Genomic DNA, 20622 nt, shown 5'->3' on the forward strand with positions numbered 1-20622 from the left:
GTCGGAAGTTTACAGACCGATTGTGTCACTTTTAATTGACTACATCATAATTCCAGAGGGTCGGAAGTTTACAGACCGATTGTGTCACTTTTAATTGACTACATCATAATTCCAGCGGGTCGGAAGTTTACAGACCGATAGTGTCACTTTTAATTGACTATATCATAATTCCAGCGGGTCGGAAGTTTACATACACTTTGTTAGTATTTGGTTGCATTGAGTTTAAATAGTTTAACTTGGGTCAAATGTTTTGGGGATCCTTCCACAAGCGTCTCCCAATAAGTTGCTGGAATTTCGTCCCATTCCTGCAGACAGAACTGGTGTAACAGAGTCAGGATTGTCGGCCTCGGATTGAGGTCAGGACTTTGTGATGCTGCTCCAATATCTTGACTTTATCGTCCTTAAACCATTTTGCACAACTCTGGAGGTATTCATGGGGTCATTGTCCATTTGGAGACACATTTGTGACGAGCTTTAACTTCCTGTCTGATGTCTTGAGATGTTGCTTCAATATATCCACAAAATGTTCCTTCCTCATGATGTCATCATCTATTTAGTGAAGTGCACCCGTGCCTCCTGCAGCACCCCCACAACATGATGCTGCACCCCCATGCTTCACGGTTGGGATGCTGTTCTTCACCCTTTTCCCTCCAAACATAACGATGGTCATTACGGCCAAACAGTTCAATATGTGTTTCATCAGACCAGAGGACATTTCCCCAGTCAGATCTTTGTCCCCATGTGCACTTGCAAACTGTATTCTGGCTTGTTTATGGTGGTTTTGGAGCAGCGGCTTCTTCCTTGCTGAGCCTTTCAGGTGATGTCCATATAGGACTGGTTTTGCTGTGGATCTAGATACTCGTCCACCTGTTTCCTCCAGCATCTTCACAAGGTCCTTTGCTGTTGTTCTGGGATTGATTTGCACTTTTCACACAAACTACGTTCATCTCTAGGAGACTGAATGCGTCTCCTTCCTGAGCAGTGTGATGACTGTGTGGTCACATGGTGTTTATACTTGTGTACTATTGTTTGTACAGATGAACGTGGCACCTTCAGGAGTTTGGAAATTGCTCCACTCTAATCCACACCTCTAATTCAGCACACCTCCTATAAGAAGCTAATCGTCTAAAGGCTTGACATCATTTTCTGGAATTGTCCAAGCTGCTTAAAGACACAGTAACTTGGTGTATGTAAACTTCTGACACACTGGAATTATGATATAGTCAATTAAAAGTGACACAATCGGTCTGTAAACAGTTGCTGGAAAAATTACCACAATGTAGACGTCCTAAACGACTCACCAAAACTATAGTTTGCTAATATGACACCTGTGGAGTGGTTAATAAAATGAGTTTTAATGACTTCAACCCAAGTGTATGTAAACGTCTGACTTCAGCTGTATGTAGATTTGCACATCCCGTGTCATAGTCCAGTCCAGGTTTTGCGAGTAGCCGAATCCGCTCTGTGTGAGGATGAGATGTGTTGTAAATGTATGCAGGAATTCTTGGAACGCTGTGAGGATTGGTTTGAGAGCGTGAGTCAGAAACAAACAGCAGGAAGTGAGTGTTGTATTGCTGAGGACTGGAGAGAGTGAGAGTGAGCGAGCGAGCTGTGGACTGACTGCGGCACTTTTTTCTGCTCGTTGTTGTAAATGTCAATATATCAATATAAATAAGTTCTAAAATGCTACTGACTCTTATCACTATTTCTTTTTGTGCACGCCCTGAACCTGGTTACATACAACTTTGGTTTAGTCTCATTCTGGAGAGCATTTGAAAGAATTTTATAGTGAGATGATGTCATTATTTTCAGTCCATTATCCTGGAAGAGAAAGAATATACATTTGTGTGTATATATATATATATATATATATATATATATATATATATATATATATATATATATATGCTAAAAGCATTTAGGAGTACAGTAGCATGTATATGTCCTGTATATACTGTAAATAAACGAGCTCAAAGCTGCAGACGTAAACAACTAAACGACACACAAAGGATTTATCTCTCTGTTGTTATCTAATGGTAATTATTAATTTAGCTGCTGAATGTTCATTTAAATGGCTCACTCATTAAACCCACACACTCTGTTTCCATGGATACACGGAGTGTTTGTCATGAGTCTTACAGTTTCCATGGATACACGGAGTGTTTATCAAGAGTCTTACAGTTTCCATGGATACACTGAGTGTTTATCATGAGTCTTACAGTTTCCATGGATACATGGAGTGTTTATCAAGAGTCTTACAGTTTCCATGGTTACACAGTGTGTTTATCACGAGTCTTACAGTTTCCATGGATACACGGAATGTTTATCATGAGTCTTACAGTTTCCATGGATACATGGAGTGTTTATCACGAGTCTTAGTTTCCATGGATACATGGAGTGTTTGTCATGAGTCTTACAGTTTCCATGGATACATGGAGTGTTTATCAAGAGTCTTACAGTTTCCATGGATACACTGTGTGTTTATCACGAGTCTTACAGTTTCCATGGATACACAGTGTGTTTATCATGAGTCTTACAGTTTCCATGGTTACACAGTGTGTTTATTATGAGTCTTACGGTGTTTCCTGTTGATTGAAATGAGTTCTACATTATTGGCATATTTAAAATGATGTAGGTACAGTCTCAGAAAGGAGGCAGACGCTCATCTGATGGTGATTGTAACTGATAACATGAACACAACTGTTACTGTGAACTCTTCAGACTCTGATGAATTAATGTTGAGTCATCTTAGTCTGTACTGATGTTGCACATGTTCTTTAGGGATCAGGTGTCATGTATGTGATCTGTGTGTTCAGGTGATGGAGATGGACGGATCGGGCAGACGGGTGTTAGTGGAGGATAATCTGCCGCACATCTTTGGGTTCACGCTGTTGGGCGATTACATCTACTGGACGGACTGGCAGCGGCGCAGCATCGAGCGCGTGCACAAACGCACCATTGAGCGAGAGGTCGTTATAGATCAGCTGCCCGACCTCATGGGAATAAAAGCCACATACGTCCACGAGACCTTCGGTGAGATCGCCGGCACTTTAACTCACATCAGAAATGTATTATTGTAGAAGTATAATCTGCTCTTGTCAGTTAATATTGGTGTTTTCAGATTGTATTTCTCCTCATGATCTGTGCAGGGGTGAACCCGTGTGCGTTCAGTAATGGCGGCTGCAGTCATCTGTGTCTGTATAAGCCGCAGGGCGTGTCGTGCGCGTGTCCCATCGGTCTGGAGCTCATGGCTGATTTGAGCACGTGTATCGTTCCCGAAGCGTTCCTGCTGTTCTCACGACACACGGACATCAGACGCATCTCCCTGGAGACCAACAACAACAACGTGGCCATACCGCTCACCGGCGTCAAGGAAGCGTCGGCGCTCGACTTCGACATCACCGACAACCGGATCTACTGGACAGATATCTCACTGAAGGTGAACACACACACACACACACACTCACAGGAAGTGATGATGTCCACAGGAAGTTGAATTGTTCTGACGGGTGATTTGTGTGTTTTGACAGACGATCAGTCGGGCGTATATGAACGGCAGCACTCTGGAGCACGTGGTGGAGTTCGGCTTGGATTATCCGGAGGGGATGGCCGTTGATTGGCTCGGGAAGAATCTGTACTGGGCCGACACAGGAACCAATCGCATCGAGGTGGCCAAACTGGACGGTCAGCACAGACAGGTGCTGGTGTGGAAGGATCTGGACAGTCCACGGCGCTGGCACTCGACCCGCTGAAGGGTGAGCGAGATCAGATGGAGTTTACTGTCTCACGCTGTGCTCGTTTATTGCTCACACTCGTCTCTCTGTTTCTCAGGTTCATGTACTGGGCGGAATGGGGCGGACGGCGAAGATCGACCAGGCTGCGATGGACGGTTCTGGTCGCATCACTCTGGTGCCAAACGTGGGTCGAGCTAACGGACTGACCATCGATTACGCTGAACGACGCCTCTACTGGACGGATCTCGACACGACACTCATAGAATCGTCCAACATGCTCGGTGAACATCAGTGACATCACATTCACATCTTAACTACGACATAAAAACATTTAATATATGATGTTACATTTACTTAAGTATCAAAAGTACAGGTAACTTTACAGAACAGTTCATTAAACCCATGCCAATTTATTAGATCGGTGGTGCTCATCATTTACTCACCCTCATGTCGTCACAGATGTGTGACTTTCTTTCTTCTGCAGAACACAAATGGAGATTTTTAGAAGAATATTTCAGCTCTGTAGGTCCATACAATGCAAGTGAATGGTGACCAGAACTTTAAAGCTCCATAAAGCACATAAATGCAGCGTATAAGTAATCCATAAGACTCCAGCGGTATAATCCATGTGTTCAGGAGTGATTTAGTTGGTTTTGGGTGAAAACAAACCAAACTGTATCTCATTTTCTCTGTATCTCTTGCCATTGCAATCTCTGGGCACGATCATGATCTCAAGCTTGATTTCACTTTCTAGTGCTTGACGCATGCACAGCTATTAGACGTGTAATCAAACTTGAAATCCTGATCACCAAGGAGACCGCTAATGTCAAAATTTATAGTCAAAATGTTTTTATATTTTGGTCTAATAGTTATAATGTGCTGAAACATAGTTAAAACAACTTAACAGCATAGCAACAACCACTAAACACCCTGGCAACAGCATAGTAATGTGCTGAAACATAGTTAAAACAACTTAACAGCATAGCAACAACCACTAAACACCCTGGCAACAGCATAGCAATGTGCTGAAACACAGTTAAAACAACTTAACAGCATAGCAACAACCTGACAACCACCCAGAACACCCTGGCAACTGCATGACAATGTGCAGAAACACAGTTAAAGCAACAGCATAGCAACACCCTGACAACCACCCAGAACACCCTGGCAACTGCATGACAATGTGCAGAAACACAGTTAAAGCAACAGCATAGCAACACCCTGACAACCACTCAGAACACCCTGGCAACTGCATGGCAATGTGCAGAAACACAGTTAAAGCAACAGCATAGCAACACCCTGACAACCACTCAGAACACCCTGGCAACTGCATGACAATGTGCAGAAACACAGTTAAAGCAACAGCATAGCAACACCCTGACAACCACTCAGAACACCCTGGCAACTGCATGACAATGTGCAGAAACACAGTTAAAGCAACAGCATAGCAACACCCTGACAACCACCCAGAACACCCTGGCAACTGCATGACAATGTGCAGAAACACAGTTAAAGCAACAGCATAGCAACACCCTGACAACCACCCAGAACACCCTGGCAACTGCATAGCAATGTGCAGAAACACAGTTAAAACAACAGCATAGCAACAACCTGACAACCAGATACTGTAGCAATGCAAATGGTTTCTGTTTATTTCACTCTTTGTTTAGATGATCACAGTTTTAAATGTGTATTTTCATAGTTTGGGTCTGAAGGCTAAAACAGTCAAATCTAGACATAAATGGCACAAGTACCGCAAATAAATGACGGTCTGGTGACCCTAACCCAATAACAGTTCACACCTGTGATACATGAAAGTGGCTGAAGATGAAGAAACATCAATATAATATATAAAGTGCTTGTTTGTGTTTTGTTCAGGTCGGGAGCGTGAGGTCATCGCTGATGATCTGCCTCATCCGTTTGGACTGACTCAGTATCAGGATTACATCTACTGGACCGACTGGAGTCAGCGCAGCATCGAACGAGCCAATAAGACCAGCGGACAGAACCGCACCATCATACAGGGCCATCTGGATTACGTCATGGACATCCTGGTGTTTCACTCGTCCAGACAGGGCGGCTGGAACGCCTGTGCGTCCACTAACGGTCACTGTTCTCACCTGTGTCTCGCCGTACCCATCAGCGGCTTTGTGTGCGGATGTCCAGCGCATTACTCGCTCAATTATGACAACAAGACATGCAGCGGTGAGCATGCACACACACACACACTCACACTTGAGCACACACACACACTTGAGCACACACACACACACACAGACACTCACACTCACACACATACACACTCACATATACACACACACATACACAGACACACACACACTCTCACACACACACTCACATATATACACACTCTCTCTCACACACACACATACACAGACACACACACACTCTCACACACACACTCACATATATACACACTCTCTCTCACACACACACACACACACACAGACACACACACGCAGACACACACACACACACAGACACACAGACACACACACACACACACACACACATACACACAGACACACACACACACACACACACACTCTTGACACCAGTGGCTCTGAAAAGTGAAGTGAGTTTTGAGAAAAGCTCCAGCAGTGTTTGAGTCACGCAGATGTTCTGGTATTCTCTTTAATGGATGATGTTCAGACGTTTGGGGCTCCTGTACCTGCCTGCTTCCCAGTTATATTTTGGAGAGTTATGTTTGTGGTTCAGAGCTAAATTTCCACTTTATGTTGGCGCGGACTGTGTGTTCCTGCGCTGGATCTCCAGCGGGTTTGGCAGATTTAGATGTCATTTAGTACAGTGTTGCAGTTGAACAGAGAGGAGCCGCCGGGGTGCTTCCTGGAGACGGCGAGCTGTTGTTCCCGCCCGTGTGCCAGAGCGGCGAATCGGCAGCAGGGCGTTTTATTTTTAATGCTCTTGTGGGCGAGCGAGCGGCTGCTGCCAAGTTGGCAGACCTCTTAAAATATAAAGTCCTGCAGGGCATTTATGTAATGAAATGAAACGCTGTTTACACTCGTCCTGTTCGGAGTCTAACTCTGTCTGTCTGTCTGTCTGTCTCTCAGCGCCCACGTCGTTCCTGCTCTTCAGTCAGAAGTCGGCGATCAATCGTATGGTCATCGACGAGCAGCAGAGTCCAGACATCATCCTGCCCATTCACAGTCTGAGAAACGTGCGCGCCATCGACTACGACCCTCTCGATCGACAGCTGTACTGGATCGACTCCAAACAGAACGTCATCCGCCGCGCGCAGGAGGACGGCAACCAGGTAAGCATGGCAACGGAGACCGTTTCGACTCACTGGTTTGGATCTTTATTCATTCATCTGATGGATGATGTTTCCTCAGAGTATGACGGTGGTATCGAGCGCGATGGGCGGGGCTAACCACGGCCTGCTGCCGTACGACCTCAGTATCGACATCTACAGCCGCTTCATCTACTGGACGAGCGAGGTGACCAACGTCATCAACGTGACGCGCACGGACGGCTCTCGTGTCGGTGTGGTTCTCCGCGGGGAACATGACAAACCACGTGCGATCGTGGTGAACCCAGAGAGAGGGTGAGCGTTGTGTTTATTACACCTGAAAACACAACATTACACTTCCACGCTACACCTCACATCATACAACATACATGACCGGATCTTCTGTCAGTCACGAGTCTGTGGTTTACTGTGTGTTTCTCGTCTGCAGGTACATGTACTTCACTAACCTGCAGGAACGTTCACCGAAGATAGAGCGCGCCGCTCTGGACGGGACGGAGCGTGAGGTTCTGTTCTTCAGCGGTCTCGGGAAACCCGTCGCTCTGACAGTCGATAATGAGATGGGGAAACTCTTCTGGGTCGACATGGACCTGAGACGCATCGAGAGCAGCGACCTGTCCGGTGAGATCACGTTTGGTGTTGTTCATTAGGCCGCTCATCCTGGACATATTGGGTTACAGGTTCTGGTTCTTATTTCCCTGTTCTGTTTCTGTCCAATAAATGTTCCTTGAACCCGCCCTTAGTTCCTGACCACTCCCCTGTCTCCACCCCTCCCCTGCAGGAGCCAATCGGATCGTCATCGAGGATTCAAACATCCTGCAGCCGGTGGGACTGACGGTGTTCGGGAATCACCTGTACTGGATCGATCGACAGCAGCAGATGATCGAACGGATCGATAAGATCACGCGAGAGGGACGCACGAAGATTCAGGCGCGAATCTCCTCGCTGAGCGACATCCACGCCGTACATGAGGTCGACATGCAGGAGTACAGTGAGTGAAACTACTTGGAAACATGCTACACTAACGACCGTATTTACTTGAAATGTCCCGTTCACACAACGTCTTACAGTAGTGCTCGAACAGCTGTAACCATAGTGACGATCACTAAAGATGGCGACGTCCATAATACTGGCATACCTCATCACAATTGATGGCGCATTATTAAATTAAAAACTTTTGAGACATGGGGGTGGGTACAAATACTTTTTCCGATGCATCGCGTCCTTCAATTGGTCGATATCGATTCTTAAATCCCCAGATCGAGGTGAAGGTAAATCACACAATACACGCAGAAGATTGCCATTTTTTGCCATTCATTTATTGCCTCGCCATGGCAACACCGTTCAATATATCAAAAATCCGTCCACAGTTTATCATCTTCAATGTCTTGGCATAATGTTGCCTAAATTTGGTGACAGTCAGATGAATCCCCTAGGAGGAGTATTTAAAAATTCAGGGCCTGCAATTTGCCAAAAATCTGAATTCAATCCAAAATGCCAGACTTCCTGTTGGGCGGAGCTAATGATTGTTGTTTGGAAAGTTGTCTGGATTGATGAGAACAATATATGTCCTAAGTTTGGTGACTGTAGGTGAAACTCACCCCACAGCTTTAGTCAAAAGGTGGCGCTATAGAGCCCCCACACACACACACACACGCATGTAAACGTTTGCCCAGGCCTAAAGATATCACTCACATTTTAATAATTCTGCATTATGGGACTAAAGTGAAAATATTTGGCAACTGGCTGGTAAATGTTAATAACAATTGATGTGTTGCCATGACAACAGTATTTAAGATATCAAACATTCCTTGACAATTTGACATCAGCAGTGTCTTGACATTATTGTAAACAATTTGGAAGCAATTCAGGTAAACATAAGAGGGCTATTTCAAAGTCTGTTAAAAGTGCCACCCTTCCTGCCGCCAGCTGGTGGCGCTGCGACCGTGACCCATAATGCCCACATTACCAAACATACGTCTCAACTTTCAGTGCTTGGGCCCAAATTACACTTCAAATGAAATGAAAAGATATTCAAAAATATATATCGACCTCCCCAAATCCAGCTGCACTGTACATCGCTCACTGTTACGGCATGTAATGAGTTTGTGTGTGTGTGTCCTGCAGATAAACACCCGTGCACGTCTGAGAACGGCGGCTGCTCACACATCTGTATCGTGAAAGGAGACGGAACGACCCGCTGCTCGTGTCCCGTTCATCTGGTGTTACTGCAGGACGAGCTCTCCTGTGGAGGTACAACAACACGCGTGTCTCACACAAGCCGTTCACTGATCATAATGAGCTCCTGAACTGTTGTCTGACCCTTGACCTCTGCGTTCCCCTCAGAGCCGCCCACATGTTCTCCTGAGCAGTTCTCGTGCTCGTCCGGCGAGGTGGACTGTATCCCGCAGGCGTGGCGCTGCGACGGCTTCACCGAGTGTGACGACAGCAGCGACGAGCGCGACTGTCCGGTGTGTTCGGACGAACAGTTCCAGTGCGACAGTAAACAGTGTGTCGATATTTCACTGCGCTGTAATGGAGAGATCAACTGTCAGGACCGATCCGATGAGAACGAGTGTGAAGGTAACCAACAGCGACATGTGGAGTATTATAGAGTATCTAGAGTTATTACACAATGTCTCCTTGTCTCTCTCTCTCTTCAGTTCACTGTCCCAGAGATCAGTTCACCTGTGCGGACGGTCAGTGCATCGGACCACACAAGAAATGTGATCATAACATGGACTGCACAGATAACTCGGATGAGGTCGGATGCTGTAAGTGTCACTCATTCTCAGCCGGTCACCAGTGTCCGGACCCGTCAGGTTTAGAGACGGGCATTTCATGTAGTAGTCGAGTATGACGAGGGTTCGGGAATATGGGGGATATTTCCTGTCATGCCTAAAAAACAGTTTGTGGGATCAGTTTTGGTTTATGGCAACAGAAATCTGCCCTGAAGCCGTTTCCATACAGAAATGTGTTTATGCTAATTCTCCTCCAGATGGCGCTGATTTCTTTCCTCTGTAGTTTGGGTAAAATCGGGAGATTATTGAGACAATTAAAATTAGTTTACGTTCATATTAATTAACAAATAAAGGCAGTTGCTCTTCTGATGGGACTGTAATATCGGTCCTGATGTTGCACCTATAAGCTGGTTGCCATCGGTTCACGACCGAGAGTGAATCGTTGCCATCACAACTGCGTCATGTCCACGCAGATTTCTCCAGTGACTTTAAACCACCAACTGAACTTGATCATCATCTAAATGAATTTTAGCTTCATAATGTCATTTATATTTTCTGAAGCAGTAAATGTGATCCGAGGTAAAGATGGTATTTAAGTATTTAAACGTTTTAACATGTTCAAAAGCTCGTTTCTGAAAGTGACTCATTGGACAAATAGTTCAGATAGTTTATAGTCTTGAGAAAATTCTAGAACATTCTGAGACTTTATTCATCTCCAGAACAGGGTTCGGTAATTTAAGTTTGAGAAAAGAAAAGGCAAGTATATTTTTTTTGTTTGGTAATTATTTTTTTAATTTAATACTTTATTCGTTTGGTAATTTATTTAATTTAATACAGGAAAATATAACCGACATTTTTTCAAAAGTATAAACAATAATTTTATTTTATTGGGTTATATGTTCTGAAATACACAATACCCAGTATTGTGTATTTATTCTTAATTTAAATCATCTTTGTGCACAGAAATGATGTTTTATGTATTGTGGGATAATTCTGTGACTGCCGTCTATTATTCTGAACAGTGTGGAAAAGCAACTTTAATAAATAAACGGATGTCTACAGCGATTAAATTAATCACAAACAGTGTTCATTCATTTGTTCTCCTTGTACTTGTTGATGACCGGTGCATGATACGAGATATTTGTGATGCACTCCTGAAAGTGTCACGTGTGCAGATCGGATGTATATGCCGTAAAGATTAATCCATAATCACAGGCAATAAATTGGCATTAAGGATGTATACTGTTGTCATGGTAACACAGTCTAACGATTGGGGCAAACTCTGTCATGTGACATTACATTTTTGCGTTAATGCCAATTTTACCGACAAAGAGTTTCCAAACCAGTTTTTACGACATTTGAAGTATCGGCATTATGAGATTATCCACTATAGTAGAGCTCCACAATTAATCGAAAAACTATGTGTTATAACGGCTTCTAACGGCTTCTATCCGCTTCTAACGGCTTCTATCCGCTTCTAACGGCTTCTAACGGCTTCTATCCGCTTCTAACGGCTTCTAACCGCTTCTAACGGCTTCTAACGGCTTCTATCCGCTTCTAACGGCTTCTAACCGCTTCTAACCGCTTCTATCCGCTTCTAACGGCTTCTAACGGCTTCTATCCACTTCTAACGGCTTCTAACCGCTTCTAACGTCTTCTAACGGCTTCTAACCGCTTCTAACGTCTTCTAACGGCTTCTAGCGGCTTCTAACCGCTTCTAACGGCTTATAGCGGCTTCTAACAGCTTCTAACGGCTTCTATCCACTTCTAACGTCTTCTAACGGCTTCTATCCACTTCTAACGGCTTCTAGCCGCTTCTAGCGGCTTCTAGCGGCTTATAACCGCTTATAACGGCTTCTAACGGTTTCTAATCGCTTATAACCGCTTCTAACGGCTTCTAACCGCTTCTAACGGCTTCTAACCGCTTATAATCGCTTCTAACGGTTTCTAACCGCTTCTAACGGTTTCTAACCGCTTATAATCGCTTCTAACTGCTCAGAGATGGTTAATAGATGAAATGTTTGAAAAATAATTTATCATTATCATTAGTGATGTTTGAAATGTTTTAAGGCACATTTTGTTCTCGTGGTTTAACCCTGAAACTGCTGGATATTGACTCAAGTCATGATATTTGTTAAAATACTTGTACATGTACTGATTGTTGTGTTGAAAGTGCTGAATGAAATCCATTTGTGTAACAACATTAGATGAAACCAGATTCACCTTGTTTGTCAACATGAGCCTCAAGTCTGTTGCTTGTTTATGTTGTCAGATGCGACAGAAGAGCCATCCTTTCCTCCGGCGAACACCATCGGCTCCATCGTGAGCGTGGTCATGGTGCTGTTCGGTGGTGGGCGCGGTTTATTTCGTGTGTCAAGCGTTCTGTGTCCTCAGATGAAGGGCGGCGGTGAGGCGATGGCGAATGACTTTGTGGTTCACGCACCGTCATCGGTGCCGCTGGGATACGTCCCTCACCCGAGCTCTCTCACGGGGTCACTGCCAGGTCAGATTAATGACATCATCACTTTATAATATGGAGATGTGATTGCTGATGTCAGAGCTACTGTTGTGCAGATGTTCACGTGTCTCATTTGTTTCTCAGGCATGTCTCGTGGGAAGTCTGTGATTGGCTCTTTGAGCATCATGGCCGGCAGCAGCGGGCCACCATATGACCGTGCCCATGTGACTGGCGCCTCATCCAGCAGCTCGTCGAGTATGAAGGGTGCACACTTCCCTCCTGTGAGTCCAAACACACACCACCCACACGCCACTCACACATCTCTCTCACATCACCCACACGCCACCCTCTTGCCACTCACACGCCACCCTCACACGTCACTTTCACACGTCACCCACCCACACACACCACCCACACACGCCACTTTCACACGTCACCCACACGTCTCTCACACGCTACCCACACGTCACTCACACGCCACCCACAAATCACTCTGACATGCCTCACACACGTCACCCACACGCCACCCTCACGTCACTCTCACACGCCACCCACACGTCACCCTCACACGTCACTTTCACACGCCACCCTCACACGCCACTCACACGTCACCCACCCACACACACCACCCTCACACGCCACCCCCACACGTCACCCACCCACACACACCACTTCCACACGCCACCCACAAATCACTCTGACACGCCTCACACACGTCACCAACACGCCACCCTCACGTCACTCTCACACACCACCCACACGTAACTCACCCACGCCACCCACATGCCACCCACACGTCACTCTCACACGCCACCCACACGTCACTCTCACACGCCACTCCACGCCTCACCGTCACTCCCACCACTCACGTCTCCCACACGCCACTCCACACGCCACTCTCACGTCTCCCACACGTCACTCTCACGCCACTCTCACGTCTCCACACGTCACTCTCACGCCACTCTCCGTCTCCCACACGCCACTCTCACGTCTCCCACACGTCACTCCCACACGCCACTCTCACGTCTCCCACACGTCACTCCCACACGCCACTCTCACGTCTCCCACACGTCACTCCCACACGCCACTCTCACGTCTCCCACACGTCACTCCACACGCCACTCTCACGTCTCCCACACGTCACTCTCACGCCACTCTCCGCTCCCACCGTCACTCACACGCCACTCTCACGTCTCCCACACGCCACTCTCACCGCCACTCTCACGTCTCCCACCGTCACTCACACGCCACTCTCACGTCTCCCACACGTCACTCTCACACGCCACTCTCCGTCTCCCACACGCCACTCTACGCCACTCTCACGTCTCCACACGTCACTCTCACGCCACTCTCCGTCTCCCACCGTCGCCCACACGCCACTCTCACGCCTCCCACACGCCTCCCACACGTCACTCCCACACGCCACTCCACACGTCTCCCACCGTCACTCCCACACGCCACTCTCACGTCTCCCACGTCACTCCCACACGCCACTCTCACGTCTCCCACACGCCACTCTCACGTCTCCCACACGCCACTCTCACGTCTCCCACACGCCACTCTCACGCCTCCCACACGTCACTCTCACACGCCACTCTCACGTCTCCCACACGTCACTCCCACACGCCACTCTCCGTCTCCCACGTCACTCACACGCCACTCTCACGTCTCCACCGTCACTCTACACGCCACTCTCACGTCTCCCACCGTCACTCTCACCGCCACTCTCACGTCTCCCACACGTCACTCTCACACGCCACTCTCACGTCTCCCACCGCCACTCCGTCTCACACGCCACTCTCACGCCTCTCCACACGTCACTCTCACACGCCACTCTCACGTCTCCCACACGTCACTCTCACGTCTCCCACACGTCACTCTCACACGCCACTCTCACGTCTCCCACACGTCACTCTCACACGCCACTCTCACACGCCACTCTCACGTCTCCCACACGTCACTCTCACACGCCACTCTCACGTCTCCCACGCGTCACTCTCACACGCCACTCTCACGTCTCCCACACGTCACTCCCACGCCACTCTCACGTCTCCCACGCTCCTCTCACGCGCCACTCTCACGTCTCCCACCGCTTCCTCACCGCCACTCTCCGTCTCCACCGTCACTCCCACACGCCACTCTCCGTCTCCCACCGTCACTCCCACACGCCACTCTCCGTCTCCCACCGTCACTCTCACACGCCACTCTCACGTCTCCCACACGTCACTCCCACGCGCCACTCTCACGCGTCTCCACACGCCACTCCACCACCGCCACTCTCACGCGTCTCCCACGCGTCACTCTCACCACGCCACTCTCACGTCTCCCACACGTCACTCCTCACCGCCACTCTCCGTCTCCACACGTCACTCCTCACACGCCACTCTCACGTCTCCCACCGTCACTCTCACACGCCACTCTCACGTCTCCCACCGTCACTCCCACGCCACTCTCACGTCTCACCGTCACTCCCTACGCCACTCTCACGTCTCCCACGCGTCACTCTCACACGCCACTTCATCCTCACGCGTCACTCTCACACGCCACTCCTCACGTCTCCACACGTCACTCTCCACGCCACTCTCACGTCTCTCACACGCCACTCTCACGTCTCCCACGTCTCCCACGTCACTCTCGCACGTCCTCCCACGCCACTCTCGTCTCCCACCGTCACTCTCCCACACGCCACTCTCACGTCTCCCACCGTCACTCCCACACGCCACTCTCACGTCTCCCGCCGTCACTCTCACACGCCACTCTCCGTCTCCCACGCGTCACTCCCACCGCCACTCTCACGTCTCCCACCGTCACTCCACACGCCACTCACGTCTCCCACACGTCACTCCACACGCCACTCTCCGTCTCCCACGTCCTCCCACACGCCACTCTCACGTCTCCCACGTCACTCTCACTGCGCCACTCTCACGTCTCCCACACGTCACTCCCACACGCCACTCTCACGTCTCTCACACGTCACTCCCACGCCACTCTCACGTCTCCCACACGTCACTCTCACGTCTGCCACCGTCACTCTCCACGCTCTCCCACCGCCACTCTCACGTCTCCCTCACGTCACTCTCCACACGCCACTCTCACGTCTCCCCACGTCACTCTCACACGCCACTCTCACGTCTCCCACACGTCACTCTCACGCCACTCTCACGTCTCTCACACGTCACTCTCACGCGCCACTCTCACGTCTCCCACACGTCACTCTCACACGCCACTCTCACGTCACTCTCACGTCTCTCACACGCCACTCTCACGTCTCCCACGCGTCACTCCCACACGCCACTCTCACGTCTCCCACGCGTCACTCTCACGCGCCTCTCACCGTCACTCTCACGTCTCCACGCCACTCTCACGCTCTCACGTCTCCGCCACTCCTCACACGCCACTCTCACGTCTCCCACACGTCACTCTCACACGCCACTCTCACGTCTCCCACACGTCACTCTCACACGCCACTCTCACGTCTCCCACACGTCACTCCCACACGCCACTCTCACGTCTCCCACACGTCACTCTCACACGCCACTCTCACGTCTCCCACACGTCACTCTCACACGCCACTCTCACGTCTCCCACACGTCACTCTCACACGCCACTCTCACGTCTCCCACACGTCACTCCCACACGCCACCCACACGTCTGTCACATGTCTGTGCGCATGTCTGTGTGCGTGTGTGTGAGTATGTGTGTGCATGTTCAGAATTCAGATGAGCTGAATTAAATGTCAGAATTTCATTTAAAAAATTAGTGCATAAAACATTTAAATGAATCGCAGCATTATTTATTTGGACAGCTGTAGTAAGTATATATGCTCATGGTGTGTGTGTGTGTGTGCGTATGTGTGTGTTTCAGATTCTCAATCCTCCTCCGTCACCCGCCACTGTGAGGTCACAGTACACCGTTGAGTTAGGGTACTCCTCTAACAGTCCGTCAACACACCGCTCGTACAGGTAACACACGTTACAGAAATATATCTTAGGAGTTTACTCATGACCACCGCAGTGTGTGTTTACGACTGTGTGTGTGTGTGTGTGTGTGTGTGTGTGTGTGTGTGTGTGTGTTTCAGCTACAGGCCATACAGTTACCGGCACTTCGCTCCTCCGACGACGCCGTGCAGCACAGACGTGTGCGACAGCGATTACACGCCGGGCCGGCGAGTGCCACACGTGTCCAGTGTCGTCGCTAAGGGTTACGTGAGCGACCTGAACTATGACTCGGAGCCCCTCCCCCCGCCGCCCACCCCGCGCAGTCAATATCTGTCCGCGGAGGAGAACTGCGAGAGCTGCCCGCCCTCACCGTACACCGAACGCAGCTACTCGCATCACCTGTACCCCCCGCCCCCCTCGCCCTGCACGGACTCGTCCTGAGCCCTGTCAATCACACCGCAAGCCCCGCCCACGGCCTGTCTGTAAATAATGGACTCACTCCTGGAGGAGAGCGACATCTGCTGGTCCGGCGGGTTTCTGTACATTTAAAAGAATCATATTTATATATTTTCTATACAGTGTTCATAGAGCTTTGTATGAAAAGAAATTTGTACATTTTTTAAAGAGAAAATTTTATTAAATCGACAAATATAATGAGTTGCCTTAAATCAGGAGTTTCGTTCTCGAGCAGCCGAAGGATTCAGTGTTGATAGATGTGACTCCGCCTCCGACACGTGACACACTGATGCCAGTTTGTGTTTGTCTGTGACGGGACCGCCGCAGTGCATCATGGGAAGTGCACACATGTGACGTCTCGTCCACCGCTCACAATCACAGACGAGATCTCGTGCCTGAACATTTTTATAAACACTTTGAATCATTTTTCACTTTTTTAATGTCAGTGCCACAAAAGGGTTCATATTTTTGTAGCACGTTCTGTTGAAACTGTATTTATAAACTATAAACAGAGAAACTTTCATTGTGTCGTCAGATCCTTCAGATACATTTACAATAAAAGCACGTGAGGAGCAGAACTGCATCAGGATGAGCAATAGTGTGTCCTGTCAATCACGTTTCTCTTTTCTTGTTATAAACATAAACAACAACATTCTGAAGATGTTTCTGTAAACAACACTTCAGATTTATTGTTTTGCTTCTCAAGTGATTTTATCTTGTTTTAATGTTGTGAGATTTTACTGCAAAACAAAAACAGTGTGTGTGTGTGTGTGTGTGTGTGTGTGTGTGTGTGAGTGTGTGTGTGTGAGTGTGTGTGTGTGAGTGTGTGTGTGTGTGTGTGTGTGTGTGTGTGTAGTGTGAGTGTGTGTGTGTGAGTGTGTAGTGTGTGTGTGTGTGATGTGTGTGTGTGATGTGTGTGTGTGTGTAGTGTGTGTGTGTAGTGTGTGTGTGTGTGTGATGTGTGTGTGTGTGTGATGTATGTGTGATGTGTGTAGTGTGTAGTAATGTGTAGTGTGTAGTGTGTGTAGTATGTGAGTGTGTAGTGTGTAGTAATAGTGTGTAGTGTGAGTGTATGTGTGTGTAGTAGTGTGAGTGTGTGTGTGTAGTGTGTAGTGTATGTATGTATGTAGTGTATGTAGTGTGTGTAGTAGTGTGTGTGTGTGTGTGTATGTGAGTGTGTATGTAGTGTGTGTGAGTAGTGTGTGTGTGTATGTGATGTAGTGTGTGTAGTAGTATGTGTGTGTGTGTAGTGATGTGTGATGTGTGTGTAGTATGTGTATGTAATATGTAGTATGTAATATGTGTAATAATGTAATAATATGTATGTAATAATATGTAATATGTAATATGTAGTGTATGTATGTAATAGTATGTAATATGTATATATGTATGTATGTATAGTAATATGTATAGTAGTAATGTGTGTAATATGTATAGTAATATGTATAGTATGTATGTGTATGTAATAGTAGTATGTATGTGTGTGTAATGTATATGTATGTAATATGTATGTAATGTGTATATATGTATGTAATATGTATGTAATATATAGTAATATATGTATGTATATGTAAGTGTATGTAATAGTAGTATGTAGTATGTGTAGTAGTAATAGTGTGTAGTGTAGTATGTAATATGTAGTATGTATGTAGTATGTAGTGTAGTAGTATGTATGTATGTGTGTGTGTAATAAGTATGTATGTGTGTGTAGTGTGTATGTATGTATGTGTATGTAAGTATGTATGTGTAGTAGTATGTGTATGTAAGTATGTGTGTATGATAATGTATGTATGTATAATAGTATATGTAAGTATGTAAGTATATGAATATGTATGTATGTATGTAAGTAATATGTAATAGTATGTGAATGTATGTATGTGTAATAGTGTATGTATATGTATGTATGTGTGTAAGTATGTAATATGTAGTATGTAATGAATGTATGTATGTATAGTATGTATAGTAGTATGTAATATGTATGTGTATGTGTAAGTGTATATGTATGTGTAAGTGTATAGTATGTGTAAGTGATGTGATAGTGTGTAGTGTGAAAGTGTATGTATGTGTAGTGTGTGTGTGATGTGTAGAGTAATGTGTGTGTAAGAGTGTGTAGTGTGTATGTAGTGTGTGAATGTGTGTGTGTGTAGAGTATGTATGTGTAGTCTAAGATGTGTGTGTATGTAGTGTGAGAATGTAAGTAGTGTGTGAATGTATGTAGTGTGTGTGTGTAAGTAGTAGTATGTGTATGTAAGTATGTGATATGTATAAGTATGTGTGTGTAGTGAGATGTGTGTATGTAGAAAGTGTAGTGTATGTAATGTGTATGTGTAAGTGATGTGTGTAAGAGTAATATGTGTGTATGATGTAAGTAGTGTGTGTGTGAGAGTAGTGTGTGTATGTAATAAGTGTGTGATGTGTAAGTATGTGTGTGTATGTAAGTGTGTGTGTGTGAGATGTAGTGTGTGTGTGTAAGTGATGATGTGTAGTGTAAGTGATGTGTGTAAGAGTGTAGTGTGTGTGTGTGAGTGTGAGTGTGTGTGTGTGTGTGAGTGTGTGTGTGAGTGTGAGTGTGTGTGTGTGATGTGTGTGAGTGTGTGAGTGTGTGTGTGTGTGAGTGATGATGTGTGTGTGTGAGTGTGAGTGTGTGTGTGTAGAGTGTGTGTGTGTGTGTGAGTGTGTGTGTGTGAGAGTGTGTGTGTGTGTGAGAGTGTGTGAGTGTGTGTGTTTGAGTGTGTGTGTGTATGAGAGTGTGAGTGTGTGTGTGTGAGTGTGTGAGTGTGTAGTGTGTGTGTCTAAGTGTGTGTGTGTGTATGAGTGTGTGTGTAGTGTGTGTGTGTCTAGAGTGTGTGTGTGTGTGAGTGTGTGTAGAGTGTGAGTGTGTGTGTCTAAGTGTGTGTGTGTGTGAGTGTGTGTGAGTGTGAGTGTGTGTGTGTGTGAGTGTGTGTGTGTGTGAGTGTGTGTGTGTGAGTGTGTGTGTGTGTGAGTGTGTGATGTGTGAGAGAGTGTGAGTGTGTGTGTGAGAGTGTGAGTGTGTGTGTTTGAGTGTGTGTGAGTGTGTGTGTGAGAGTGTGAGTGTGTGTGTGTAGTGTGTGTGTGTGTGAGTGTGAGTGTGAGTGTGTGTGTTTGAGTGTGTGTGTGAGTGTGAGTGTGTGTGTGTGTAAGTGTGTGTGTGTGTGTGTGTGAGAGTGTGAGTGTGTGTGTGTGAGTGTGTGTGTGTGTGAGTGTGAGTGTGTGTGTGTGAGTGTGTGTGTGTGTTTGAGTGTGTGTGTGAGTGAGTGTGAGTGTGTGTGTGTGTGAGAGTGTGTGTGTGTGTGAGTGTGTGTGTGTGTGTGAGTGTGTGTGTGTGTGTGTGTGTGAGTGTGTGTGTGTGAGTGTGTGTGTGTGTGTGTAAGTGTGTGTGTGTGTTGAGGTGTGTGTGAGAGTGTGAGTGTGTGTGTCTAAGTGTGTGTGTGTGTGAGAGTGTGTGTGTGTGTGAGTGTGAGTGTGTGTGTTTGAGTGTGTGTGTGTGAGTGTGAGTGTGTGTGTGTGTGTGTGTGAGAGTGTGTGTGTGTGTGTGAGTGTGTGTGTGTGTGTGTGAGTGTGAGTGTGTGTGTCTGAGTGTGTGTGTGTGTGTGGAGAGTGTGAGTGTGTGTGTGTGTGTGTGTGAGTGTGTGTGTGTGAGAGTGTGAGTGTGTGTGTCTGAGTGTGTGTGTGTGAGTGTGTGTGAGTGTGTGTGTGTGTGTGAGTGTGTGTGTGTGAGTGTGTGTGTGTGTGTAGTGTGAGAGTGTGAGTGTGTGTGTGTGTGAGTGTGTGTGTGAGTGTGTGTGAGTGTGTGTGTGTGTGTGTAGTGTGTGAGTGTGTGTGAGTGTGTGTGTGTGAGTGTGTGTGTGTGTGAGAGTGTGAGTGTGTGTGTGTGTGAGTGTGTGTGAGTGTGTGTGTGTGAGTGTGTGAGTGTGTGTGTCTAAGTGTGTGTGTGTTTGAGTGTGTGTGTGTGAGAGTGTGAGTGTGTGTGTGTTGAGTGTGTGAG

At 47.1% G+C, this 20622-nt stretch overlaps 1 protein-coding gene across 1 annotated transcript in view; it reads left to right on the plus strand.

Annotated features, from left to right (window-relative positions):
- The window catches only part of LOC127638971 (low-density lipoprotein receptor-related protein 6-like), a 46085-nt gene extending 28757 nt beyond the window's left edge, over nt 1–17328 (plus strand). Inside the window, 18 exon segments of the mRNA XM_052120763.1 lie at nt 2817–3033; nt 3150–3439; nt 3531–3730; nt 3732–3755; nt 3832–3860; nt 3863–4015; nt 5613–5939; nt 6827–7029; nt 7109–7320; nt 7454–7644; nt 7805–8014; nt 9151–9276; nt 9370–9606; nt 9687–9797; nt 12037–12267; nt 12367–12503; nt 16087–16184; nt 16301–17328. Coding sequence (XP_051976723.1) covers nt 2817–3033; nt 3150–3439; nt 3531–3730; nt 3732–3755; nt 3832–3860; nt 3863–4015; nt 5613–5939; nt 6827–7029; nt 7109–7320; nt 7454–7644; nt 7805–8014; nt 9151–9276; nt 9370–9606; nt 9687–9797; nt 12037–12267; nt 12367–12503; nt 16087–16184; nt 16301–16601 — 3297 coding nt within the window. The 3' untranslated portion in view covers nt 16602–17328.
- Nucleotides 17329–20622: the final 3294 nt, after the last annotated feature.

The sequence above is a fragment of the Xyrauchen texanus genome, chromosome 47, assembly GCF_025860055.1.
Source record: "Xyrauchen texanus isolate HMW12.3.18 chromosome 47, RBS_HiC_50CHRs, whole genome shotgun sequence".
Lineage (NCBI taxonomy): Eukaryota > Metazoa > Chordata > Actinopteri > Cypriniformes > Catostomidae > Xyrauchen > Xyrauchen texanus.